The 25,516-nt window shown below is 40.1% G+C and overlaps 1 protein-coding gene across 3 annotated transcripts in view; it reads right to left on the bottom strand.

Annotated features, from left to right (window-relative positions):
• The window catches only part of LOC128358456 (septin-7-like), a 50,817-nt gene that overhangs the window by 4,587 nt on the left and 20,714 nt on the right, over positions 1–25,516 (bottom strand). For all 3 annotated transcript variants that reach the window (XM_053318741.1, XM_053318742.1, XM_053318743.1), the window contains exons 3-10: positions 21,045–21,151; positions 13,042–13,142; positions 12,781–12,915; positions 8,834–8,951; positions 8,087–8,179; positions 6,789–6,885; positions 570–621; positions 153–278 (exon numbers count right to left, since the gene is read on the bottom strand). In XM_053318741.1, the coding sequence (XP_053174716.1) occupies positions 153–278; positions 570–621; positions 6,789–6,885; positions 8,087–8,179; positions 8,834–8,951; positions 12,781–12,915; positions 13,042–13,142; positions 21,045–21,151 (829 nt within the window). The remainder of the gene's footprint in view (positions 1–152; positions 279–569; positions 622–6,788; positions 6,886–8,086; positions 8,180–8,833; positions 8,952–12,780; positions 12,916–13,041; positions 13,143–21,044; positions 21,152–25,516) is intronic.

Genomic DNA, 25,516 nt, shown 5'->3' with positions numbered 1-25,516 from the left:
GTTCTAAGAGAGAAACTATTCTCTCAGATATCTGACTTTAACTGTCACTCTTATAACTGTCGTTATAAGTTTGTTATTAATAGTGTACTTTTGATGTAGTAGGTGGGGGGTTGAGTCTATAATATTGGTGAAAAAAAGTGACTGAATCCTACTTGGTGAGCTGTCCCTTGGTCTTGGAAGTATCCACTCCATTACAGGTGACGGCAGCAAGTTTCTTACTGCGGTAATTCTCGTAGTGGACGTTGTTGGTGACATCTTTAAGGTCTTGCATATGGGTCCTGTAGGATGGGAGGAAAAGGACAAAATAAATCAATGATGGTAAATCCAGGAAGGTGGCGGACGAGAGAAGAGTAAAAGAGCAGAAGGCATAATGTAATTCGCAGTTGTAATGATGATGAAAAGAATTTCATATGAAAAATGTCTATATTAATTAGTATCTGAGACAATGTAGTTAATTCACTGTAAAACAATGAGGTCACACGTAAGACATTTATTAGCCTCTAGTAGCCTCTCTGGTTTCAATTTGACAAAAATAAAAACAGTCTGTTGCTCATAACACTCTGTCTCACCTAATGAGCATGTTGCGTAGCACGGTGAAGTCACAGTGTTCCCCATTCTCCACTGAAACACACAGCGAAAGACACACAAATATCAGAATTACTACTCACTTCGTCATCATAATAATCAGAATTATCATCATCTAGACTCAATGGAAACTGAACTAGAAATACACTGCAGACAGGAATATCTGAGCCTCTATAGATACACTGTGTATGTGCCAGATGTTTGCACATATAAGCATCTTACAGGTGCCAAATAATTGCAATGAAGTTTAGGTAAATGACGGTCAACATCTGTGGTTTATCTCTGGCTATGAATTCAGATACAGAGGCAGTCCCAGCAGAAACATATGTGTTATTGTGCTTTTGGTGAGTAAGATCAACACAGATTTTGTGTGTGTTATTTACGTTAAATAAATTAATCAGTGATACAGAAACATAAGAAAAACATCACTTATTGAATTAGTTATGGAGATTTTTTTGTAAAAACACAAACATAGTACAGAATGTAAGATTCATTCATTCTTTGGTTACAGAGGGAGGGGTACACTGACAGCAAGGTATTTTCAGGTGTATAAGGGGCGTAGCACAGTAGCAGTAGTGCAGTGGTATATAAACAGAAAACAAAGGGCAGAGAAACATCAGGCCATGATCACATAAGGTGTGATTTTAGTGTTAAAGTATTTCTTTTCATCATTTTCACATGATTTGGTTTTAGGTTGTGCGTGATAGAAACTTTGCACCCCTCCTTTTCAGCTGACTAACAGTAAATTTAGACTCCTTAAGGGACCAGTATGTAGGATTTAGTGCCATCTAGTGATGAGGTTGCATATTGCAACCAACTGAATCCCTCCCCACTCCCACCTCCAAGCATGTGGCTAGAATGGCCACAAAACTTGCTAAAAACACAAGAGGCCCTCTCTAGAGCCAGTGTGGAAACATGGCAGCTGTATGGAAGAGGATCCGCTCCCTACGTAGATACAAAGGGCTCATTCTTAGGTAACAAAAACACAAAGATCATTATTATTATTATAAGGTGATTATATACTAATTAAAACATACTAATAAATATTATTTTCCATCTCTGCCAAGTCCTTTCTGCTTGAGGCCACTAAATTTTGCTCGCTGCAATTCTCAATGAAGTTTAGTGTTTCAGAGTACTGATGTCATTTTCTACAATAAAGTTTATTGTTAAATTGTTAATATATCATGCCGCTATTACATAGCTTTGAGTGTTTGATACACATTTGAGGGAGCATTGCAAAAAAAAAGTGTTTATGTAAATATTACTGTTTTATTCTGATATGGGCCACTATATCTATATCAGTATTTTTTTAAACTAATATTGGTATCTGCCCCAAAAATTCTGTATTGGTCAGGCCCTAATAATTATCTGTGGGTTCATAACTAATAGAGCTCTGGTATATTCTTAATAATACAAAACAAAGAAAGGTAGAGAAAAATAAAAGAAGAAGCCAGACTGATGAGTCCTGCGGAAACAAAGAGTTTGCCTCCCCTCAGTACAGTTGATTTATTGCAGCTTACATGTAAATCATTTCTACATCAGCTACAGTATTTAGCCATGGTGGTGGTTCACTACACAGCAGTGACATCTGACCTGCTCAGTGTTAATGCGGACATTCAGAGCTTAGTTTGATACTTTAGCACAAGACCTATCTGATCACAGGCCTTCAGTGTTGGACCACACAGACGCCACACAGTTAGAACAAACACGAGTTCTTGGTCAGACAAAACTGGTCTTATTTCAACTTGGGACAGTTAGATGATTGTGAGTTTTCATCTGAACAACACAGACATGGTTAAACGATCAGATGGGATTCTGGAAAAGGACTGCAGATAAACTGCTGCTGAGGGTGTATGTGGTGGTGTACGATCTCCAGCCTCTTCTTCATCAAATATGCCGCTCCGTTATCGTTAACCTCCATCCCACTGGCAGTCATCATCAGGGGAGCACATAAGGAGGACACCTTACCATTGATGAAACTTAAGCAGTCCCACCCCTGGTCCTCCAGAGCCAGCCATTGACCTCCTGTCTCTTCTAGAGGAGGGAACTCTGACGGAGGGGAGGGGTACGGTTTTTCGGTTACTGTCTGCACCCAGCGGGGGCTAAATCTGGGTCTGGAGCAGCTGGGTTTTTTTATGGCTCAGACTTGGCCTGGTTCGGACGTAGAATCGGTCCATGTTTGGCCCAGATTCAGCCCAGATTTGGCCCAGATCAACACCATAACCTGCATGTGTCCAAGCTGGTTGGCTACAGAGCACAGGGCTTGCAGAGGGAGTGTGGCAGTTGGAGGGAAGGGGGTTATATGAGGAGCTATGCATGACCAGCCAGGGGCGCAAACCTCAATGAGGGTAAAAGTCGAGGAGCTAAATGAGGTCAAGGGTCATAGGGAAAAAAAAGGGTTGTAACTAATAGTAAACAGATCTTATTTGTTTAAATGGCAGAAAATACCTGATGCAACTGGTTTGTTTAATCCATGTTGTTTTTTTACTTGTCAATCAGTGAGATATTTATTGAATATTGTCTCAGTCCATCAGGTGTTTTGAGCCTGAGTGTTTTATATACTAAGCAGTGTTTATTTAGCCCATGATGATGAACTGCATTGATTTAATGAGTTAAGAGCACCTAGCAGTTTATTTAAAACATGCATAACAGTGTGCAAATCTAAATGTCTCTCTACTAAAAGTATTCAAATCCAAGTATACTAATGTGAGAATTCATAAAACCAAGCCACATTTTATATTGATGATTTGCTACATGCCCTTTTGGTAAAAAACTACCTCACCATTAACTGCTCATGAACCTATAAGCAATGCGTTAGGATGGTGGATCCCAGTCCTTGGTCCAGTGATACTAAGAAGCCTGCACACCGCTCGCACCCCGCTCCTACGCTACCTGATTCAACGCTAGCAAAACATAGCCAGCTGAATCATGTGGTGAAAGCGGGGCTGAAATGAAACGGTACGACAGTTTTGGGATACCATAGGAGCAAAGAAGGGAACCACAGCGTTAGAGTGATACTTCTATTGCAGCTGCAGCTTCAGCACCAAACAGCCTCTAGTTTTCTCCATGACTATTCACAGCATCAGACCTGGGCTAATACAACGGAAGCAGCTTGGACAAAACTACTTCTAGATATGTGTGAGATGAAAACATCAAATTGTCTAAATTGTATCAAAGAGAATAAAGACACCAAAATTCATAATGCTTGTGTCCCTGGTAGGTAATTGGCTCTTTAGATCATTGCTTACACTTTTACATGAAACATGTGGCTAATAATAGGAGGGGCAGAGACTGTTAAAATACTGTTTAATGTTGAAAAAAAAAATGCTTATGAAGCAAATAGTTGGTTGACGGTTGGTTTGTTTTTTGTCTGTTGAGTGTGGAAAAGAACATTTGTTGGAGCTCACAATAATTATTAAATTATACATAATAAGAAGCAAATTGTGATAAATTCTTCCAAGAGATTGTTGAGTTACACCAAATGATACTATAGAGATGTTTAGTGTCTGCAGATTTATGTTTCACCAATAAATACATTATCTGTTTGAATAAGAGGACAATGTGTCACAGTAAGCATTGACTAAAAAAATCCCCAAAACCCTGAAATCACATTATTGTTAAAGGACGGAAGTTGTTTCAAGTGTCCCGGTTTCCAGAGGCAAAAGTCTTTAATGGACACAAAACTATCATACCGCATATCAGAAAATATTTGTTTCTATTTTCTGGGTCAAATTTGGATAAATCCGAAAGCTTTAGCACCCTGTTTTGTTTCCAACTGCAAAGACAAAGTGGTTCTGTGGATCTTGGATTGACTTGGACTAGTTTCTTCTACCAAAATGACAGAAAAAAACATGATCTGTTAGAACCAAAATAAATGCAATGTAATAAATCTGGAGAATTTTGAATTCTCTGGGATGAATTAATCTGTTTCTATGTTGGAGATCATTAAGGATTCAAAGTTTGTAAAGGCAGGGAAAAGAGAGAGGAAAAAATAATCCCAAAACTATAACCACTGGCTATTTTACAACACTATGTGTTAGCAAAGAGCTCTGGGGCCAACAAACTACCGGGCACACGAACACACGTCTATGTTCTTGTTTGTTTATTCAGGATTTGAAAATGTTACAATCAGTATTGAACCCAAGTCTGATTCGAGCATTGGTTTGACCATCAGCCTAATGATGAGACAGCACAGCAACAGAAAAGTGGAGAGGAAAGGAGTGATGGAGGGTTGGGCGACCTGAAGGAGGAGGAGGTGGGGGAGAAAATGAGGTTGAAATAAAGTGAATGATGATTTTTGTTTACCAAAAATGCCCTCTGTCAGTCATGGAAAAGAATAGACAAAGAAAAAAGGAAAAAAAAAGAGAGAAAAGAAAGAATGAAAAAGTGAAAGACTGATAAACGGTCAACCACAGAGTAACAAAAGTTTTTTTTTTTTATATATAAATATCATATCATATCATCTTTCAGAGGACTTTTAAACAAATGAAAACTTAGTGGAAAACCAACACACCAGTAAGAGCAACAACACTTGGCTAATGGTGAAAGGTGACTTGCTGCTATGTTTAAACAACATATCCAAAAATGCACCAAATGTCTATCCTCCTTTTCCAGAATCCCTGTCAGGGTCAACACCAACACTACCAACAAGGTTGGACGTGTGCATTTAAGTTTGTATCATGGGGGAAGAAGGGTGGGTGTGTACATTAACCATGTATTAACTGCCAGATGACTTCACACTTGTCAAAATGTAATAACATCTTTAGCAACAATTTATTTACCGTTTCCAACGACAAAAAACCCCCAAAACGCATGTTCTTGCTTCTTGTTGGGAACACATACAGTATTTGATAAAATGTTCTAAATGCTTCGTCAATTCTCACTTATTAAAAAGGTCAGGTCACCATGTCCAACAGCTTTCATCACTGCTAACCCTCCATTCACGCTTACAGACTCAAAGACTGAGGACACAAGTCACTGTGAAGTGAACCTTGAAATCCATCCTGGGTGATGCCCACTGAGACTCAAAGCCTCAGGAATCCAGGGACAAAACATGGAGAAGTTTAAAAAAAGGTCCAACTTTGTGAAAACATCCACTGATGGGTGGAAACGACAACTAGTTTTGCTTGTTTTGATTCCTTTTGGAAGTTTTGTGTTTAACTCCCCAAGATAAAATGCCTTAAACAAGATAATATGAGGTCAAGAGCTTCTAAATGATCTATGATATAACTCCAACAACACTTTTTAGACTTAAATAAGAATCAAAATACATGAAAACACATCTCTCTGAAAAATGTACTACTGGTATGTGTGCTAGCATAGTGGCAATATTAACATAACTTTAATGTAAGCTGTTGGGAGGTTAATGAAATCCCAGTGTGACCACCCCCTTCCATGAAGACAGCCTAAACCAGAAGAGTTACTATTGCAATAACAAGGACATGATCCCTCAATGGGTTCGCAGCGAACACTTCCAAGTATTATTTGATGGGGCCCAACACAGCGTGAGTGGTTTATCCTCTGTGACCGAATTGGATTGAAGACTGTTTTTAATTACAACTAGATGCATTAATATTTATCCTGCCCTATAAACTAAGATCTTTAGTGGAATATGTCAAATGCAGAAGAGTACAATTTCTATATAAAAGTTGGCTTTGGCCTTAGCCATAAAGTTTTGTCCAACTTAACATTCAACAATACTGACATTTCTAAAATCCAACTAAAACTTATATCAATTTAGGACAAATCCTACAAAGTTCAACATTTTGTGCCATGGTTGTTTATTAACTAATAACCAGTAGAAATTACATTTCGACAAGCCAGTCCCTTTATTACCTGGTAGTTAATACATCCAGTGGAGACAGGGAGTTGTTGTGGAGAACATGCACGGTGTTCCACACTCTCAGGATTATCATGCTTCATTCATTACGATAGAGGTTACTACTAGACATTCTCAATCACATCGACCTACAAACACCAACATGCCCCATTCTCTCTCTTACACCTGTCATTGTCTGCTTGAGGTGCAATGACACACAGTGTATCATGTCTTTCTTGAAAACTGTCAATGCTTAAATTTTGTGTCTCATAAACCTTCAGAGTTCTCACATCTTTATGTTGGTATATTTTCTAGGCCTTTGCCGCTTGACCACAAGAGGGAAGCCGTGTCCTTCCTTTCTGGCAGTGGACCTGAATGAACCTACCTTCTGCCACGCCCCATGGATACTGACGACCTCTGACCTTCTTCCCGTTCACCTCGATTACCACATTACTGCCGACCACTGCCAGTGGCATCTTCTCCTGGAGGGGATAGACAAACACAACTGTCTTTGACTGCAAAACAACCTTTCAGCTGTCTCTGGATGGAGTTTGTAATGCTTTGATTGGCTGCTTCCTTTGGCCAATGAGCACTCATGCCTGTTGGTATGTTATTTAAGTATTTGACATCAAATCTTCTTTATTAAGTGCGATGGACTACAGTGTGAGTTGCCATATGCTCAAATGTACATGTTATTATTGTTATTACATATTATACTTAAGCCCTGGCTATAAAATGACATGACATGACATATCAAAATTCATATGCACACAAAATAGGTGGTTGCTGACTACTTAATTGTAGCTAGTGAGTTAATGACTAACATGCTAGGCAGCTGGAAACATGCTAACGCTCGTCAGTCACAATAGCCGTTTATGCAGCAACTTTCTGCATGGAGATGTGGACATGTTTTTTTGTGCTTTAGAACATAACTGCTGTGAAACAATCAAAAAATATGGTTTTATTTATCTAATTTTTTATTTATTTAATCACTGCTTTGTTATCACTTTCTTCTTTCTTCATTCACTCTCTAGCTTGTCAGACCACTGCTCTCTCTCTCTCTCTCTCTTGAGCTTTGGTGTCATTGAACCGGAGAGGAGGGGCCAACTTTATCTGGTGTGTTTACAAACAGCAACCGACAAATCCTGCATAGTACACCTTTAAAAAAGAATTAGTGAAGGGACAAAAGCCCCCTAAACTAGCAAGCTCGTTAGCTTAGTTGCTGATGGGAAAAGTCACACTCTTCTTCTGTGGAGTAGTTTATACTCCGATATAGGAGGGCTAAAAAGGTAACAAGTAGATAATGACTGGATGGTGTAGATTAGATTACAAGCAAAAGAAAATTGATCCAAAATCCATGGATCACTGCTATTGTATTGAAATGAATTGATTTTACCTCGAATTGTTCCCATTTTAAATGCAGTTACTGTGGCAGAGTTACATGGATGACAATCACCACGGAAAGATATTCGATGAATGTGTCTATAAAGCAATTATCTGTTACGCAACCATCCTGCCAGGCATGGAGAAATGGGACAGATGCAGCTGCAAGGGTTGGATACTGACAACAGGACAGTCCGACCTTTGGCATTTTGTTACTCTATTTTTTTGTCTTCCTGCTGAGATCAATCAGAGGCGTTTAAATCTAATTTGAAATTTCAAACTAGAATGCGAGTTTAATACCTTGATCTTTCGGATGAGCTTGTTGTCCTCGTCATCCTCTGTGTCTGGGAATTCATAAATTTTGATTTTGTGCTCCTGTATCTCTTTCATTATCTGTGGAAGGGAAACACAGATCAAAACAAAGGTCACACACACACACACACACACACACACACACACACATAAAATTTCAATTTCACTAGTATGTGGTTTACAATTCTTTTACACTTAAAGGAACAGTTCAGTACTTTCTGTGATTGATTCTTACAGCTATGTGTTAAGTCCAAAGCTGAAGCCAGGAGGTGATTAGCCTAGCTTAGCATAAAGACTGAAAGCAGGGGAAACTACAGCTAAAACACTGTATCTTGTTTGTTTAATCTACGCAAAAACAAAAATGTTGAAACAGCTAGACATAGAATTCGAATTTATCTGCTGAAACAATTTTTTGACCAGCAACAGTTTATACAATCCAAATTTTCTTGGATTCTTTTAACTTAAAAGCAGACATGGCTAACCATTTTGTCCTGCCTCCAGTTGCGCTAAGCTAATCACCTTCTTGCTCTAGTAGTAAATCAAGACCATTCTCAAGGAATATAATACAATGGTATTGATTTTTTCCATTTACAAGAGAATATAATGCCATTTCCCAAATAGTCTACCATTCGTTTTTCTGTATACTACACAGAGACAGAAAAATATCATAGATACCACATCTGCTACAAACTGTTTTACTACTGATATGACACACACATACAAACTCACAAATACCTGTTTCTTAAAAAGCTGGCACTCCTCTGGGGTCAGAGTGTCGGCTTTTGCAATAAGAGGAATGACATTGACTTTGTCATGGAGTCTCTTCATAAACTCGATGTCCAGTGGCTTCAGTCTGAAAGGTAGACACAGACAGAGAACTGTAAGAATCAAAAATAACTGGAGTGCTCAACAGGGTTAATGTGGAGGAAAAGTTGTCCACAGCTGAATTAGTTCTGAGGCTATTCACATTTCTAAATGATGACTGTTCATTGATGTGAATGCATCAATCTATGTGTGATAGCCTAGGTACAGGCTGTGGGCCCCTCAATCCTTATCAGGATGAGCATGAATGGATGGAAATGTGGGTTTGCTGATAATTACAGTTTAGAGGCAGGTGACGCATCCTGTGAATTCATTTACAAGAATGAATCTATAGAAAATGTCACACTGGCCCTCCTCAGTTTACTCCTTTTCAAAGCATGAAAGCATGTGCAGTTCAGTGGGTCACCAGCAGAGGGCCAAAGACACCCATCCATGTAGCCTCCAGCAAAGAAACAAAGAAAACCAAAGAACCCAGCTGTGTGTCTGACTCATGTGGTGTTCTTCTCTGGTGACAACTGATCGTTATGTAGTGCTGGGCTTGACGAGGGATTGTCTTTGTAATGTTCCTATAGGTTCTCCATCTCTGCCTACATGACAAACAAGACTCTGATTGCCTTGTGTGGCCAGAGACAGAAGAGCATGAGGAGAGTGGGCTGTCTGCAAGTGTGGGCAGCCTATAGGGAAGTCATTATATTCTGCATCATACGAGTAAAAAATATGTAAGATGACGCATGTTGTGTGGATGCAGTTCTATAATTAGTGTGTGTGTGTGTGTTTAGGGGCGTGGGTAAAGGGGATGAGAGTAACTCATCCCAGGAATGCAGTCGTACTAAGAGGGCAACAAAACAGCTGTTCAGTGGTTCACCAGTTCATAGAGGGACACGGAGGGAAAGCATTAAGTACTTCAGAAGAATGGGGTCAGGTTTGTGTACGATGTAGCCTCAGAGGGGTCCCACAGTGAGTGTGGCCCCTGATAAAACAGGAGTCGTGGAGTCTGCTGTGTGGGCAGGGGGGAGACTTGAGATAGTGACTGTCAAGCCACTTCTAACCTCTTCAATCACAAACAGCCTGTGCACAGTGAAAGTGTTTGGCATTTATTGACTCATCAGTGCTTCAAGAGTTCATTTGCATCTGTATCAACAATTCTGGGATAAATAAGACTATGTCATCACCATTTACTGTCATTTTCAGAGCTGTCAAATGCAGATGACTGTAGCAAACTGACTTTCAACATCCACTATGCACTTACTGCATAAAGCTTAAAAGATCTGGATGTTCACACTGAACATAAACAAGGAACCTCTCTGTTGGTTTTATCCTTTGACAGAACAAGTTTTATTTAAATAGAATGGCTATGTCCTCAAACATGTTGACAAAAGAGTGGGCAGTGTTACTTTGTGCAATTCTACTTTGGATGGCTGCAGCTGGCTGGTGTGTTTTACGGCAAAGTTCGGTTAAATTTTTCTCAAAGTCTCTGTCACGGCTGCAGTGGCCAACAATATCAAAGTGAGCTCACTGCAGTTTGTAACCATCTTTTGACAGCACCCTTCTGTTAAAAGCAGGAGGAATATCTTCATTTAAAAACTGGTGATGTCTGCTGGGAAAGAATGTGTGAGCAAACCAAAGTTTTCTTTTTAACATTAGATCACGGGAAGTACAATTTAATTTGCTTCATGGAGTATAACTGACAGCAGAGGAGCTTCTCTCAGTGGAACTTTTTATTTTACTCTTGAATTAAATATAGAATAAAAGCATATTTGAAAGAAAACTCAAAGTGAATTTTTTAATGGAGGGCTTCATAGGAGAATCTAATCCAGTGTCTGACAGGTCTTTGACTTTCATTTTATTGTTTAAAATTTCATCAGTTTTATTTCCCTTTTCTTGGATTGTTGTGTGTATTATTGACCCCATTCACACATTGCCATTAAATGCATCTTGGGCGGATGGGATAGAGAGCCAGATTGTTTTTGCCTGAAACTGAAACAAAAAAACTGACCTGGTGGAAATTCTAAAATTCACTTAAGGAAAACTATTCAAGCGTATAATCTATCCTAACTGATACAGTGTGTTGGTTATCTCACAATGAGATCAGCTTTGACAGCTAGTTGTTAACCTAAAAATGTATTCTTTTTGCCTCAAGATCAATGCAACACAGATTCAGAGAGCAAAGAGTATAAAAGGACAAATCCCCCCTAAAATACTTCCAACACTAAAAACCCATCTGATGTCATGCACTTTACATTCCTGGATGCATTTGTTATGTCTTGTGTATTTATCTTATTCTCATCATTGGCTAAATGTGGATATGATGCAGCATGAAGATATTTCATGCAAGTTGCAGGGACAGTTTTATGGCAGGAAATGTTTCAGTTTTCAGAAACACCAACTGTGAATATCAGAGATGATTTAGATCAGATTTAGCCGTCACTGAGCCGTGCTGATGGATTTTGGGCTTTGGGGTGGCGGAGAAAGCGAGGGAGAGGGAGAGGGAGAGAGAGAGGGAGAGAGAGAGCGAGAAAAAAGAGCTCCACATTTTTACTGAGGCTGGTGCTGCAGCTATATTGAGAATCAGGGAGTTGTTCAAGTGATGCCAAATGAACACACACACACACACACACACACACACACAGCGCGCACACACACACACACAGAAAGATGAGAGAAGACACAGTGTGTTTGTCTGAGATGAGAGGCCTGCTCTGAGCCTCCGCTGTGATTGGATGGCTTGGTGATGGAGAGCAGGAACTCTACTGAGCATGAGCAGAACTGGGTTATATAACCTTTGTGGGTCACATCACTAGCTGGCAGCCTCCTTGTCTGTGGCACACAAATACAAACATTCACTATAGCCTTTTGCTTTAGCTTGCGTGGCCATTAAAAGATACTGGAGCTGAGGGTGACGTTAGAGCTTAGAGTGGTGGTCTTCAAACCGAACAGAGGTCAAAAAAATCTGTAGGTTTTAATCTGTAGATTTTAATCTAATAATAACAAACAGACTTGGACAGGAAGCATCTTCACCAAGACAAAACCACTTTCCTTCTTGCTAACTGCTGCCTCTAAAATGCTGGTTTCATCTTCCATTTTTAGGTGAAAGTACATGGTTGGAAACTTAAAGCAGCTACAACCAATACTTTTATATCACCATTGGATCAAATGATTGTGTAGTATAATGTGAACGAGGTCTGTGGTAGTGATGAAACCACAAAGAGCTTTCACCTGACACTGTGGTTCCCTTCTGCTCTACATAGCTTTTTACACCTTTCAGCAAATTATTCTGGTTTTACTGTCTGTAGCTTGACTGTCTTGGTTCACTCTCAAAACTCTTATCAGTATAGTTTCCAGTAGCAGGCAAGTCAATTCTAATAAACACATTGTACCAAATAACAGATTGATAAAGTTGGCGACTAACTGGTGAACATAGTGGAGCATATAGCAGCTAAAGAGCCACATATTTGTCTGTTGGAGTTGGTTGACACCGAAACAGAGCTAAAAGGAGAGTGAATATTGGACTTGACTTATGTAAAAGTCCACTTTTTTAATGTTTTTATTAAACAGCGACATTTGAGAGATGACAGGAAACAGAGGTGAGAAATATGGTTATGTGCCATGCATCTTAACAAGTGGGCTACCAAGGGTGCAATGTGTTTCATTTTCTAAAAGCTGTACTGAGAGTTTCCACAGACGCACAGAACTGAAAATTGAAAGTCCGATGTGGTTAAAAAGTATGTATCATAACTCTACAGCAGCAAACTAAGGGGACTGAACTATGAGGACACTGATTGTATTAGTGTCCTATTAAGGTCATTTATTATTAATTTATATCATAATCTTATTATATAAACATCTCATGCTTCACCTACCCGTGACCAGAGGGTGCGATGAAGTATAGGCAGCAGTGGACTCTGTTGTCTGGCATCGATCTGCGGTTGACCCTCGACTCTGCGTTCAGGAAGTCCTCGCACTTACTGTCGATGTAGTTTATAACAGGCTGCCAACTGGGAAGATTGTGGAAAACATGTCAAGCAAAAGGAAGAGCAGGAAAACATTAGATCGGGTTACAAAATCTAATAACACTATTTCTTTAGACAACAAAAAGTCCAATTATAAAAGGACTCCCTCACCAATTGCTGTTGTCCACCGCATCTCCAAACCCGGGTGTATCGACAATAGTGAGTGTCAGCTGGACCCCTCCTTCTTTGATCAGCACTTTGGACTGCTCCACCTGAAACACAAAAACCATTCACGCTGTTCAGTTCACAAGGGACAAAATTCTTGACTTGAATTCAGTCCTTGGCCTCGAACCAGCTGAATCTGAATGGAAACACATGTCCTTCGTCTAAACTCTGGTCGTGCCAGTTTTCTGATAATCTTTCAGCACTTCTGCACACTTTGCAAATACACACAGAAAACATGGCCTAAGCTTTACATGCAGGTTCAACACAAACAAGCATGTTTTTTAAACTGTGATGATGTAAAAACTTATTTAAATATAGGTCACTCATGTTTCAGATGTCAGTTTCCTTTCAGCAAATTCAAACATAAGTACAGTATTTTCAAATCTATGTGCCATCATCTGCATCACAACACAGAAATGTTGTGCAAGACGGAGCCTGGTGATGTCACATGGTGCTTACATTGATGGAGAAAAGGCTGGTTTAAAAAGATATACTATGCAGGATTTTTCTAAAAAAAGCTGAGATACACACACACGGAGCAGAGAGGCCACAGCGGACAAGAAGCAGCTCTTCATTCACACACAGTCCTGCAATATGGCACCTTTCTGCACGGTTGTGTGGAGGCGTGGGCGTGTTGATTTATGCTTTAGAACAGGTGCTTTCTTGCCAGCACCTGGTGAGGAGGGGCCAACTTAAAATGTGTGTTTACAAACAACAACCGAAAAATAGGATACCTTGCATAGGATACCTTTAAAAGAGAGGCTTAACATTAAATCCTTTTGAGTTTTCGGACAGAAACCCAAATTAATTTTAGATGCTGGGTGACTGCAAGAAGATGCAAGTAGATGCAGATTTCCCCTGCAACCGAAGGCTCTCTGACTCGATTTCATGAACATCTGGAGACAGGTAGGAAAAAACTGGACTGGAGGAGTTTCTTGGAGCTATGATGAAGGTCTTATCAGTTATTGTGAATTTCTGACTTAGTGTAAATAGTGTTTGCGTCAACATCCAAACTGTAATTACAATTAGAAACTCAAATTTTCCTGCATGTCATGTCAAAAAAATCTACCTTTCAAATCTATGAACTCTACACAAAGACAATGGCTGTTTGTGCTTTTCCTGATGTGCTCCACACAGTGAGTGACTGACATGTTTTCTTGCTGTGAGGTGAGTCAATCTTATGATTAATACTGGAGTGCCTGAAAGTCAAGCAAATAGAGACGTCTCACGTCAGCCAAAGTCAATTCACTTCAAGGAGATTAAACCAACATTTACTTCTAATGTAGGAATCTTTCCCATCTCTACCATCCATCCCATATGGAACGTAGCATGAGGTCAGTCAGTCTGAAGCTGTGCCACAAACATGCTCTCAATTTGTTATTTGCTTTTGTTCCCTTTCTTTTTTTTGTCCTCGGTCTACACTTTTGTCCTCTGTCTTGTTATCAGCTTGTCAATTAACTGTGAAGCACTTTGAAAGACATTAACCTGTATGAAAGATACTATATAAATAAAGTTTGATTGACTGAAGTTGCACCTCAATATCTCTAATGACTGAAATGTAATTAATTCAAAACAACTTCACAGAGGAAAATGCATTCAAGACTCTCAAATACAATGCAAGACGTGTTTTGCTGCAAATGGCCTAAAGATACACTGACTGTAAAGTCATGCAAGACTACCACTATATCAGGCATGTGTTGTTCGGTAATAATAACAAAACTACTATTTTCTATACTTGAAATGACACAAGAAAGGAAAACTAGTACTGGCTAATGACTACTCTCAATGTCTGCAGCGCCACAGTTTGCTTTATGAGGCACAAAAGAACTTGAGAGCGGCTCAAGATAGAAACAGAAGGAGCAGACAAACAAAATCACTCCTTCCTGCTCTTCAGTCACATATATTCACATTCGCATCCATCATTTCCTGCAGCTCGTCTGCTGTTCCCTCGCTTCGCCACATACTTTCACAAGGCCATCTAGTTATTTTAGGATCAGCCCTTTAACTCAAACTGCAGCCCTCTCGCTCTAAAACAAACATTCTTCAGCTTCCACAAACCTTCAGATAATCCGTCTGACTTTACAGCTGAGCGTATGTATATATGTATAATGCACCACACTCATTTGACATATCTGAGCTTTATTGTGCCTATAGTGTGTGTGTGTGTGTGTGTAAGAGTGTGTTTTTGTACTGTTAGTGTTTGTGCGTGACATATCAGCCGCCTCAAAACCAAATCTGCTATTTCGACCGTTTCCGCGAAGAAAAACAGATTGGTAGAAAACCTCAAGAATGCCGTCAGACTCAACACCATCATTTAAAAGAAATCTGATCTTGGGGGAATGCGAGTGAGCGACAAACCTGAGAGATTGTTCTGGAATATAAATACTCTGACCCCCGTCTCTTCCCCTCAAGCCTCAGACCACAGCGCCCATGGCAAACACACACACAGACACTCTAACTGCTACTTGCAGGAGCATATGTGCCCGCGTTGAAGCTGACGGGGTTCACATGAGGTTCGATGTGAGCGACAGAGCAAAGAGGAGCTCGGAGCAAAAGGTTTCTTAATGTTGGCCTGGCCAGAGTAAATGTAGTGCTGCTCTGGTGCAAAGCCTGAAACATAACAGAGCTGCTGTCATGTGGAGATGAAAGAGATATGGAAAAGTCACCGGATTTGTTTCTGCATTCCATAATTTAGGACACATTTTATGAGAAGAAGGATCCAGGATCAAAATCAGGATTTGAGAGTTTAAATTAAATATTATTACAAGTTCTGGAGAACAAATTCTGGTGTAAAAAACATCAGAACTATAACTAGCTGGAAATACTTGCGTTTCAAATAATTGAAGGATTGCATGGGTTTCTATGTATTAAAGAAATGTATACCAAAACCTTGGTTGGGTGTAAAAGTAGATTCTTGAGGCTGGGAAAATCACTTTGACAAAAGAATGTAAGCTCAAGATCCACTTAACAGCTTCCCCCCCCCCAGAGCTTTCATTCACATCTCAGCCTTCCATCAGCAAATAGTCTCCTCAGTTGTCATAGCGTTGATACTCAGACCACCTGATGATAACTGAGGAGGACAGTGAGACCCGATGAAAGCTCTGGAAAAAGCAAGTAAGCAGATCTCAAGTTAAGATTATTTGTCAAAAGGAACGATCGAACTTTCAGCACTTTTTTTGATACGCAATCTACATATTTAGAGGGCACCATAACAGTGTTGAGGTTCAATATCAAGCCCAAGAAATCAGATGAAACAGGTGATTGAATGATTAGGATGTTGTGCCTATACACAAGCGTTTGTTTTTAATCCATCCTTATCTACTGTTTACAATATAAAAGTTATCAGCAAGTTGTCTTTCTTCACAACTGTCCAGTTAAAAAAATGCGGGTTCATCCAAATTACAAAAAAAAAAAAAACCCTCTCTTACCTCCAGTAAGTCTGAGTCAAAACTGTCAAAAAGCAAAAGTTAGCACTGAATGTCACAGTTTAACAGCAAATAATTTATTTAAAGGAACAGTGAAGTCGCATATTGCAACAAACTGAACCCTCCCCTACCCCTTCTAAGTGTGCTGGAGAACCTACAGTGGCCATGAAACTCTAGAGCCAGTGCTTGGTTTGTTTGCTCTGGGCTACTGTAGGAAACATAATGGTGCAACATGGTGGGCTTTGTGTAATATGAAGGGCTCATTTTAAGGTAACGAAAACACAACTATTATTATTCTAAAGTGATTTTATATTATATGATTCAAACATACTTATGAATATTATATTCCATGTCTGCCAAATCCATTCGGCTAGATGCCACTAAATTCTACACACTGCACCTTTAATGTTTAAAGTAAAGAAATGAAAATAGTATTTATATTTTAGCACTGGTACTAATGGAATATGAATGACATACAGAGTCAATATCTAACCATAATGAAAGTTTTGCTGGGTTTTCGAATGATAGCGCTCTCATTCGAGTTTTCTGCCTCCACACCATGGCAGCATAATCAATGCCTGCAAACTGTTTTTCAGGGCTATCTATTCAGCTCCATCTGTGTGTGCTACAGTCATGTAGATGGATGAGTATTTGGGTACAGTGAGACTGTCTCCAAGGCCGCAGGGCAGCCGTCAGAATAAGAGAATTTTCCCCGCAACCACTGACTTAGATCAAATTATGGTGATAAAATACATGAAAAATGAAAAGAATCTGTTGTCAAGCCTCTCACTAAATATGCAGCAAGGATACACTGATACAGAAGACAAAATGATTCGGAGTTATTTTATGTTTGTGTGTTTTATGCATTTTACTCACCCAACTACACAGAAATTAATATTTGGCTACTAGAAGAAACAGGTATGTATGTCCAGTGTGTGTCGATGTTATGCTCTTGTGTTAATGTGCAAAGACAACAGTGTTGAGTATGAGTGGGAGTCAAATCCTGCTGCAAAGTGATCTGACATATTGTGTGTCTGTGTGTGTGTGTCTGTGTGTGTGTGTGTGTGTGTGGAGGTCTTCATGATTAGGCAAAGAATTTACTAATCATGTAAAGAGGGGACGATTTTTCACATTTTTAGCATTATGTTTGGTCTAGTGTTAGTGTGTGTGTGTGTGTGTGTGTGTGTGTGTGTGTGTGTGTGTGGGTAGGTGGGTGTTACGTTTCATGGGAGCATTCTTGCCCTGCTGCTGACCCTCTCAGACCCCAGGGGGAATATGGGGACTTTCACCCAGTTCCCTGTTTTTCTTTGTCTCCTTCTTCCGTCACCTCTTACTAACCCATGACTCCTTCAGTCCTCACATAACACACTAGTTTTACTCCTACTTTCCTCCTCCACCTCTTCCTTTTGTCCTCACCTTCTACCCGCATCCCTCCACCACTCGCCCACAACTCCTTTCCTCCAGATAGTACACTCTCCATCTTCTACTCTTCCTTCACAAGCCCTTCTCCCTTTTCCCAAACTGCTTCTCCTCCCTCCCTCTGTCCTTTGCTCCCCACTGCTGCTCCAGATGCAGCCTCCCTCCTCCTCTTCCTCAGTTTGTCATGACCATAAAAGGACAAAACCAGGCCCTGTGGCCTTGCTGTTTCTCTCTTAGTTCCTCGATCCTTCTTTCTCGCTCTGCTTTTCCACGATACTCCAATCCCTCTCCAGAACCTCCGGCTCCCTCCCTCCTTTCCCCTCTCTGCACTTTAGCCTTTTACCCTCAGTGTGAAAACGAGGAAGCCTGATAATGTTTATGTTTGAAGACATAAGCAGTGACATTTTCTTCAGAAGGAATACATACAAAATATCAAATCATTTACAACGTTATTGGCTGCCATTTCATTCATTTCGTAGCCAAGATGGCGACCACTGAGGGCAAGAAGTGTCCATAGTTCCACACTCAACTTTTTGACTTTTTGTTATGAATGCACTGCATTTTACTATACTTCTTAGTGTGAACGCACTTGTGCACTCAAAATATTAAGTCTAAGTACAGTCCAAGTATGTGATTTGGAACATAGCACAGCTCTTAAGCAGAGTGTACTAATCTTTTGGGAGATCAACCATTGATCAAATTACCTTTACAGTTATCTAAAGTGACTAACAACCATGAAACCATATCGATACCGGATTTCTTTCCAACCCAACATCTGAAGAGCTCCCACAGATTGGATGTTGGTTATGTTACAGTGATAGTGCGGTGACTGAGAGACCAACCTCTGATGAGTACAGATTACAAAAAGGTCGAATCAGGTCCGTTCAATGTTCGGAAAAAGGCAGCATCTAAGGATACTGAAATGTTGACTGATATTTTCTAAGGGATCATTTTAAGTCTTTAAGGAAGTAACTTAGAACTGCATTCTATCAAAAGGCCACCAGGAGGCGGCCGTTTTGGTGTCAAAAGGACTTCCGTCTCTATACAAGTCAATGGAGAATTCACCAATTTCTCACTTGATTTCTAACCTCAGTAAACATTTTCAAAATGTGTTTATGGTCTCAATCACTAGTTTAAAGCCTTCTTCAATGCAGTATGATGTTCATTTGTGACATTTTGGCCTCGCTGATTTTATATTTGATGATAAAGCAGGGTATGCATTGGGGCGTGGCTACGTCCTGATTGACAGGTTGATTGCCCAATGTCCTTGAGATCCAGCCCTCGCAACCATAGCAACCTTCCCACTCCGCCCATGGCCCCGCCTCATGCCCACATAAGTAGAATCTGTGTTTTTATTTTTCCCAGCATGCACCTGAAATTTTCAAGATGGCGCTGCCTAGATTCGAAACTATTGGCTTCCGAGCAGCAGTCCACAAACCAATGGGTGACATCACGGATGTTACATCCATTTCTTTTATACAGTCTATGCTAATATGCGATTTCTTTTTTTTTTTCCGTCTAAACTGCCACTACTACACAACCAAAACAAACAACTGTTTCCTGTTTCAAACTTTCAGGTGAGTTTCTGGCATTGCCTCATTACAAATTAACAACTAGGCAGCTCTCAAATGTCTATCTTTGGACATGACGGTGCACTTTTTTCATTTTGGTTGCATCTTTTCATTGTATGATCTTGTGTGGAAGCTAAATTAAACAATGCAATAGCACACAAGCTCAACATATGTCTAGAAACTTTGACCAGACTTTACTTTTGCACAGATTGTTTTTATTAGATGCACGCAAGTCTATCAAAGTATTTTCACCCTTGATCTGATATATTCACTTTCCAACATAATACAGCTGCAAGGAGCGTGCTCATCTTACAGTAATGTGCTTTAAATACAGCGTTTTTAAAAAAAGAAAAAGATGTTTGACAGCTACACAAAGAAAACTTGTTCTCGAATGGTCATTTATAATGTTTTGTTCAGTGTGCAGAATGTGTGAAGGGAGGAGTGTCCGTGTGGATGTGTTGTGACAGGAATGTGTCGACAGTCTTTTTCCAGCTGGCAGCAGAACTTCAGAGCAGCAGTAGTTCCTCAACAGCAGGTGGTGGACTGTTACTACCCTGAAAATAAGACTGAATCGCAAAATCTGGCATTAACTGATGAGCAAAGTCTTCTTTCCGCTAACGTACATTTCAGGCATGTTTTCAATGAAATATGCTTATTTTAGAATTGTTAAATCTGTTAGTTGGTAGCGTGTCTTTGTAGTTGTCCCCTTTCTTGGATAGCGAGTTCTGAGACCAAATTAGAGCACTTTCACGCCAGTGAACATTGCCAGTGCTTCTGGACCGTAAGGTATTATAGGTCATTTCTGCTGTAACTACCTTGAACTGCTCATCAGTCCCTGTCACTATCTCTCAAAACAACAGGATGATAATTTTGACCTAAACTAGGCCATCTCTGTGTGAGGTCATCAGCCAGTCATCACACTCTTACAATAACTGTCACTTCAGAGGAGGAACAGGAGATAAACATGTGTGACATAATGTGTGTCCCAAGTTGCTTAAATTGCATCCAAGTATCCCTCACAAGAGATATGAGACCTCGTTTCCTCCGAAGCTTCATGTGAAGCAACGTTTGTTTCGGGAAAAATATAAATGATATAACTCATATCAACCCTGACTCTTGGGAATTCGCAGCCTCACGTGTAACAGAATGGAAATGACGATAAATGATATAAAATATAATAATTTATATGTGTTTAAAATGTGAATCTTCCTTATGTTCATTTTATCCATTATAACATATAAAACAAATCAAATATAAAACCTGGGAGTGATACACTGACTTTTATCGGTCTGAACTTCAGTATGACATTGCAGCAACCAATCAATGAATACAGGGGCGTGTCAGCTGGTAAAAGACTTCCTCGCCCTTAGCTCCTCGGAGATCAGTCCTCGATTCTCAAAGCCACAATAAGAGACTCGAGACGGCCGTCAAAACTTTAGTTTGGAAAAACTTCAGGTGAGGAGCGATGAAACATCACTTACCTACCTGAAGTGAAGTTTGAAAAACAGTTGTAATGCCTAACGAGAAAGCTCACCTGCACAGTCTTCTTGATGCGCTGGGACGGCCCCGGGTAATCCTTGGAGTACAAGTCGGTCAGGAACAGGGAGTTTATGAGTGTTGATTTACCAAGACCGGATTCACCTGAGGACAAGCACACAAATTCAACCGCGTTACACATCAAACTGATAAAAATACTCATTTTGTGGCAAGGTAATAAAAACAAGGCACTTAAAATTTTATTTGACAGAAGCACAGGAAATGGAAAGACAGCCTACTGGCCGCATTTTATGTGCCTGTGTGCTTACGCTATGCACGCATTAAAAACCATATTCAACCATGCACACACATACACTCACACAAGGCCTGGAGCAGAGAAAATAAAGGAGATTCATCGTCCGAGAGGGAAAAGGTCAGGAGCTCATCTGCCAGCAAGAAAAGCTTTGTGATTGAGGGAATAAAACATTTCCTCTCCACCTCCTGCTCACTCTCTCCTACTCACAATCCCAATCCATCCACTCGTACTCCACCCCTCCCACTCACAGCTTCCCTTTTCTCTCATTACCGTGCCAACTTTCCATCCCCTGCTCCCATGCTAACGTTAGGCGGCGGCCACGCAAACACACAGTTAACATTTACTCAACAAAGTCGCGCAGCCACTTCAAACATACACATTGCATACACTCTCACACACACACACACAATGATGTGATTAATGGCCAAGCATCTGGCTCGTGTCTTGTGAAAAGGCAATTGGAGGAGTGTTCGGTTGGAGGGGAAAGAGGGCCGCTTGTCCTAGTAAGACCTCCGACTGACTCCCACCATGCCATCGTGCTGCCTTTCAGCCTTTGAAAAACTGAAGCTGGTAACTGTGACTAAACATGAACAAAGTGTGTGTACACGGTAGCTGGAGGGGGTGTAGGGTACTAAAATCTGAGAATTAAGAGAAAGGATACAAAGCATTGAGAAAACAGCAGGGTTTGCAAATATATTTACAATATCAATGTGTGAATCCAATTTCAAACAAAACAGCAATATGTTAGTTATGTTCCAATTCTAGGACAATTACCTTCAATATATCAATTAATAGCATTGTAACAATAAGGGTATTTGTATTGATGATGATTAGTTCCTCTGTTAACTCCAGACTGTACCGGTCAGGTTGTAAATCTCATATGGTGAACACCTCCGAGGAATCGGAGCTGTGTCATTTAGATCTATAGTTTGGGGCTTTATAGTGTCTTGGCTACTTATATTAAAAGGCTTTTTTATTATTACCCTCGAGCCACAGAATGCAATGAATTGCTTCTCTAGTTATGAATATGCTGCACTTGTCTTAATGGACATTTTTCCACCCATTTAGTTTCCAGAGAGCAGAGCAGTCTTTTTTTAATAACAACTTTGAAACTTTTGTTTTTTTGCCCTCATTGACTATATACCAGTGTTTCAAGAGCTTATTTGTAATAGTAAGAATTATGTCCTATTTTTTATAAAGTAAATGACAAAAATGGTATCTTCTATGTTTTCTTCTGCTTTCTCCTGCAAGCTGGAACAAACTTGAATGAACTCTCAACTAATCTTTAGCCTAATCAATAACTAAAAACAATAACTTTTAAAATGATTATTCTAATATTTATGGCTTAATTTGCTGACAAACAGCAGATTGCTTTGGCATTAACTTGACATTGAGGGCAGGGATTCCACATTTCTTCTGTCAGTGGTTTACCCCATTTACTCTGTTACCATTTACAGTGTTTTGCTGTGAAATGTAAATTTATATGCAGCTCTTTGTTCTGAAACCATTTTCATTTGCTGGAGAAAACAAAACTAACCTTGAAGTGACAGTAAGTATGCTGACATAGAATATAAATGGTGCCTTTGAATGTCTGTATTGCAAACAGACTGCTGCATTTGGTCAAAGAAATCAAGCTGCTCTTGACAGCTGAGAAAAATATGCATAGTGTGGCCAACTTGTATGATTTTCGCAAGCATCTGTGTTCAGTCTGAAAGCAGAAGTTTGGAAGTTTTCCATTTCACAATGATAATCAGATGGTTCTCCAGTCGTCCCATATTGATGAGTAATTCTGTCCCAGGTCTTGTTTTCAGTATTTGGGGCTTTTGAAAATAGTGCTTCTGGTTGAGGGTCAGTCAGCTCAAATGTTACTTTTTACAATTTCCCTGTAAAAAAGTTTGGCTTCAAGCACCATTTTACAGGTAGATTTTATATATGGGAATAAAAATTCTCCTTTTATGTCTTTCAAATCAGCCACCTGCTGAGGGGGAACATCTGCAGGGAGAAGTGTTTCATTCTTTCTTTTAACGGGACATCTGTGGTTACCATCAGTCCATGTTGACCCAGGGTGAAGCCTCGCTGGATTCCAGTCTTTACCCCTTCTTAACCCTTTGGCTTCCCCCTGTGTGTGTTTGTCCAGTTATGGATGATTTTCTGTCTCCGTGTGAGTTATGAACCGCACTTTGTCTCTGTGTCTTCTGCTGTCTCTGCAGCCGACTCACCCGTTTGACAGAACGTTTGGAGTTAGAGGTCAAACACGCACATACACACACACGCACACGCACACACACACACAAAAAGCCATTTCATAACGTGCTGGGTAAAATGCTCCGGGCCCTTCAAAGGAGGGAAACTTATTTCAACGTTGAAGGGAGGGGCTAAGTGTGTGTTTTGGAGTCAATATATACCCCTAATGCTGAACTTTGTGTCTGTCCCTCTTGTTCACTTTGCTCTTGATGTGTCAATTGGTAGGTTTGTGTCATTACTGATACTAACTCGACAAAACAAACAGCAGGAAATAAGGTGAAACGTGTAACCTAACAATGACCCCAGCCAAACCAAAAAACTATTTAAGGTGCGATACATTAATGATGGAACATCTTAAGAAACAATATACACCGACTGTGGCTAGCTGAAATATCTACAGTTATCCATAAGGGCCAAGCAATAAGAATACATTAATCCTAAAGGAGCTTTTAGGTAATGAAACTCAGTCATGTTGGAGATAGTGTGCAATCTATTTAATGTAAGCTATGCTGAACAATCTTAGCTTTATGGAAAAGTACATTTCATCATTGTTTCTATGATTACATTCACTCTAAAAGCTAACTTTTAGCTTGCTAGTTGGCTAATGAATGTATTTGGTTAGCCAACCAGCATATTTTTTAATGACAAAACAGGCCAAGTCCTGTATTTACAATGTACTTCTACATCTAAAGACACAGTTAAGTAAAAATGACTTTTTCCTTATCTGTGTCCTTGTTAATTGTTGTGTTTTTTTGATGACTCATCCTACTGTGACCATCCAGTCTAATGTGATTTGAAACCACATGTAACTGTTAGCTTATGGGTCATAGTAGCAGGTGTGTGTTTGAGTGTCAGTGGGTAAAAAAAAGAAGGAGAAATTAAGTTCTTCCTGGGAGTCACAGATGGGGCACAGACACATTAGGAGTATCTGACTGCAGAAACACAATGGAGAGTGTATGAAAACATGATGATCCACCTTATTCCATATTAATTATCTAAAATAATAAACTGTTCTCTTATGATGCACCCCTCTCTGCCTCACCTTTTAAATGCCAATGACATGAGCAAGCTTTAATTTGCTGACTTGTACAATCCGATGTGTTTCTCCAACATTAGCCCTTTATTCTCTGATGGGCTTCTCACATTCAAAATAACATTCTTCTTTCACGCCTCCCAACCTGTTTTAAGACAGATTGCTCTCCGCACTCAAAGTGCCGCCCTATAACTTCCTGACATTTAGAAGTGAACCTCACTGGGTTGCTTAACCTGTGTGAAAGCAGGGACATGCTGGCATTTTAGGACAGAGAGTCATGGGTCAGAGGTTTCACTTTCTGTTCCTGACAGGCTCTGTCTGTGGTCTGGCTGAAAGCACCCAGTCTGTGGTGAAGATGCGATACTGACATCTGTCAACCCTAAACAAGCTAAACCCTGGACTGAGCTCACCTAACATCCTACTGTTGAAGTGTCTTAGTGTATCCTGAACAAACATCAAACTGGTTCAACAAACACTGTAATGTTTGGTGCAAACACAGCAGCGAGGAGCATCAATCTCTGTATTTCTTTTCTACTGGCATGGAAAAATGTAACAAAATAGATACATGTATTGCTAGCTTGCGGACTAAGTTTTATAACCAGCAGAACAACCCTTAAGCATTGGGATCTCCATTTGTGGGATTAATAAGAGAACCGATTCTAAAACTTCACCTGAGTTATTGATGAGTGTGCCGCTGTAATGGAGGACTTGTAGCTAAAAATGAGTTAGTTCTCTGACTGAGAGATCCGCAGTGTGACAGATGCTTCAGTCAGTCACAGCGGTAGTCTGAGGCCCCCTAAGGGCAGGTCTGTCCCAATTAGCCTCCCTCTTTCAGCTTTAATTAAATATTGGTTCCACATGACAAGTGGAAGCGCAGTGCCGGGTCTGATAGACTAATGACCTGAGCGTCAGTGATGGATGGCTGACCCTTCCCTTC

This window comes from Scomber japonicus, chromosome 5, assembly GCF_027409825.1.
Source record: "Scomber japonicus isolate fScoJap1 chromosome 5, fScoJap1.pri, whole genome shotgun sequence".
In the NCBI taxonomy this organism is placed as follows: Eukaryota; Metazoa; Chordata; class Actinopteri; order Scombriformes; family Scombridae; genus Scomber; species Scomber japonicus.
This window is presented reverse-complemented; position numbering and strand designations above follow the sequence as displayed.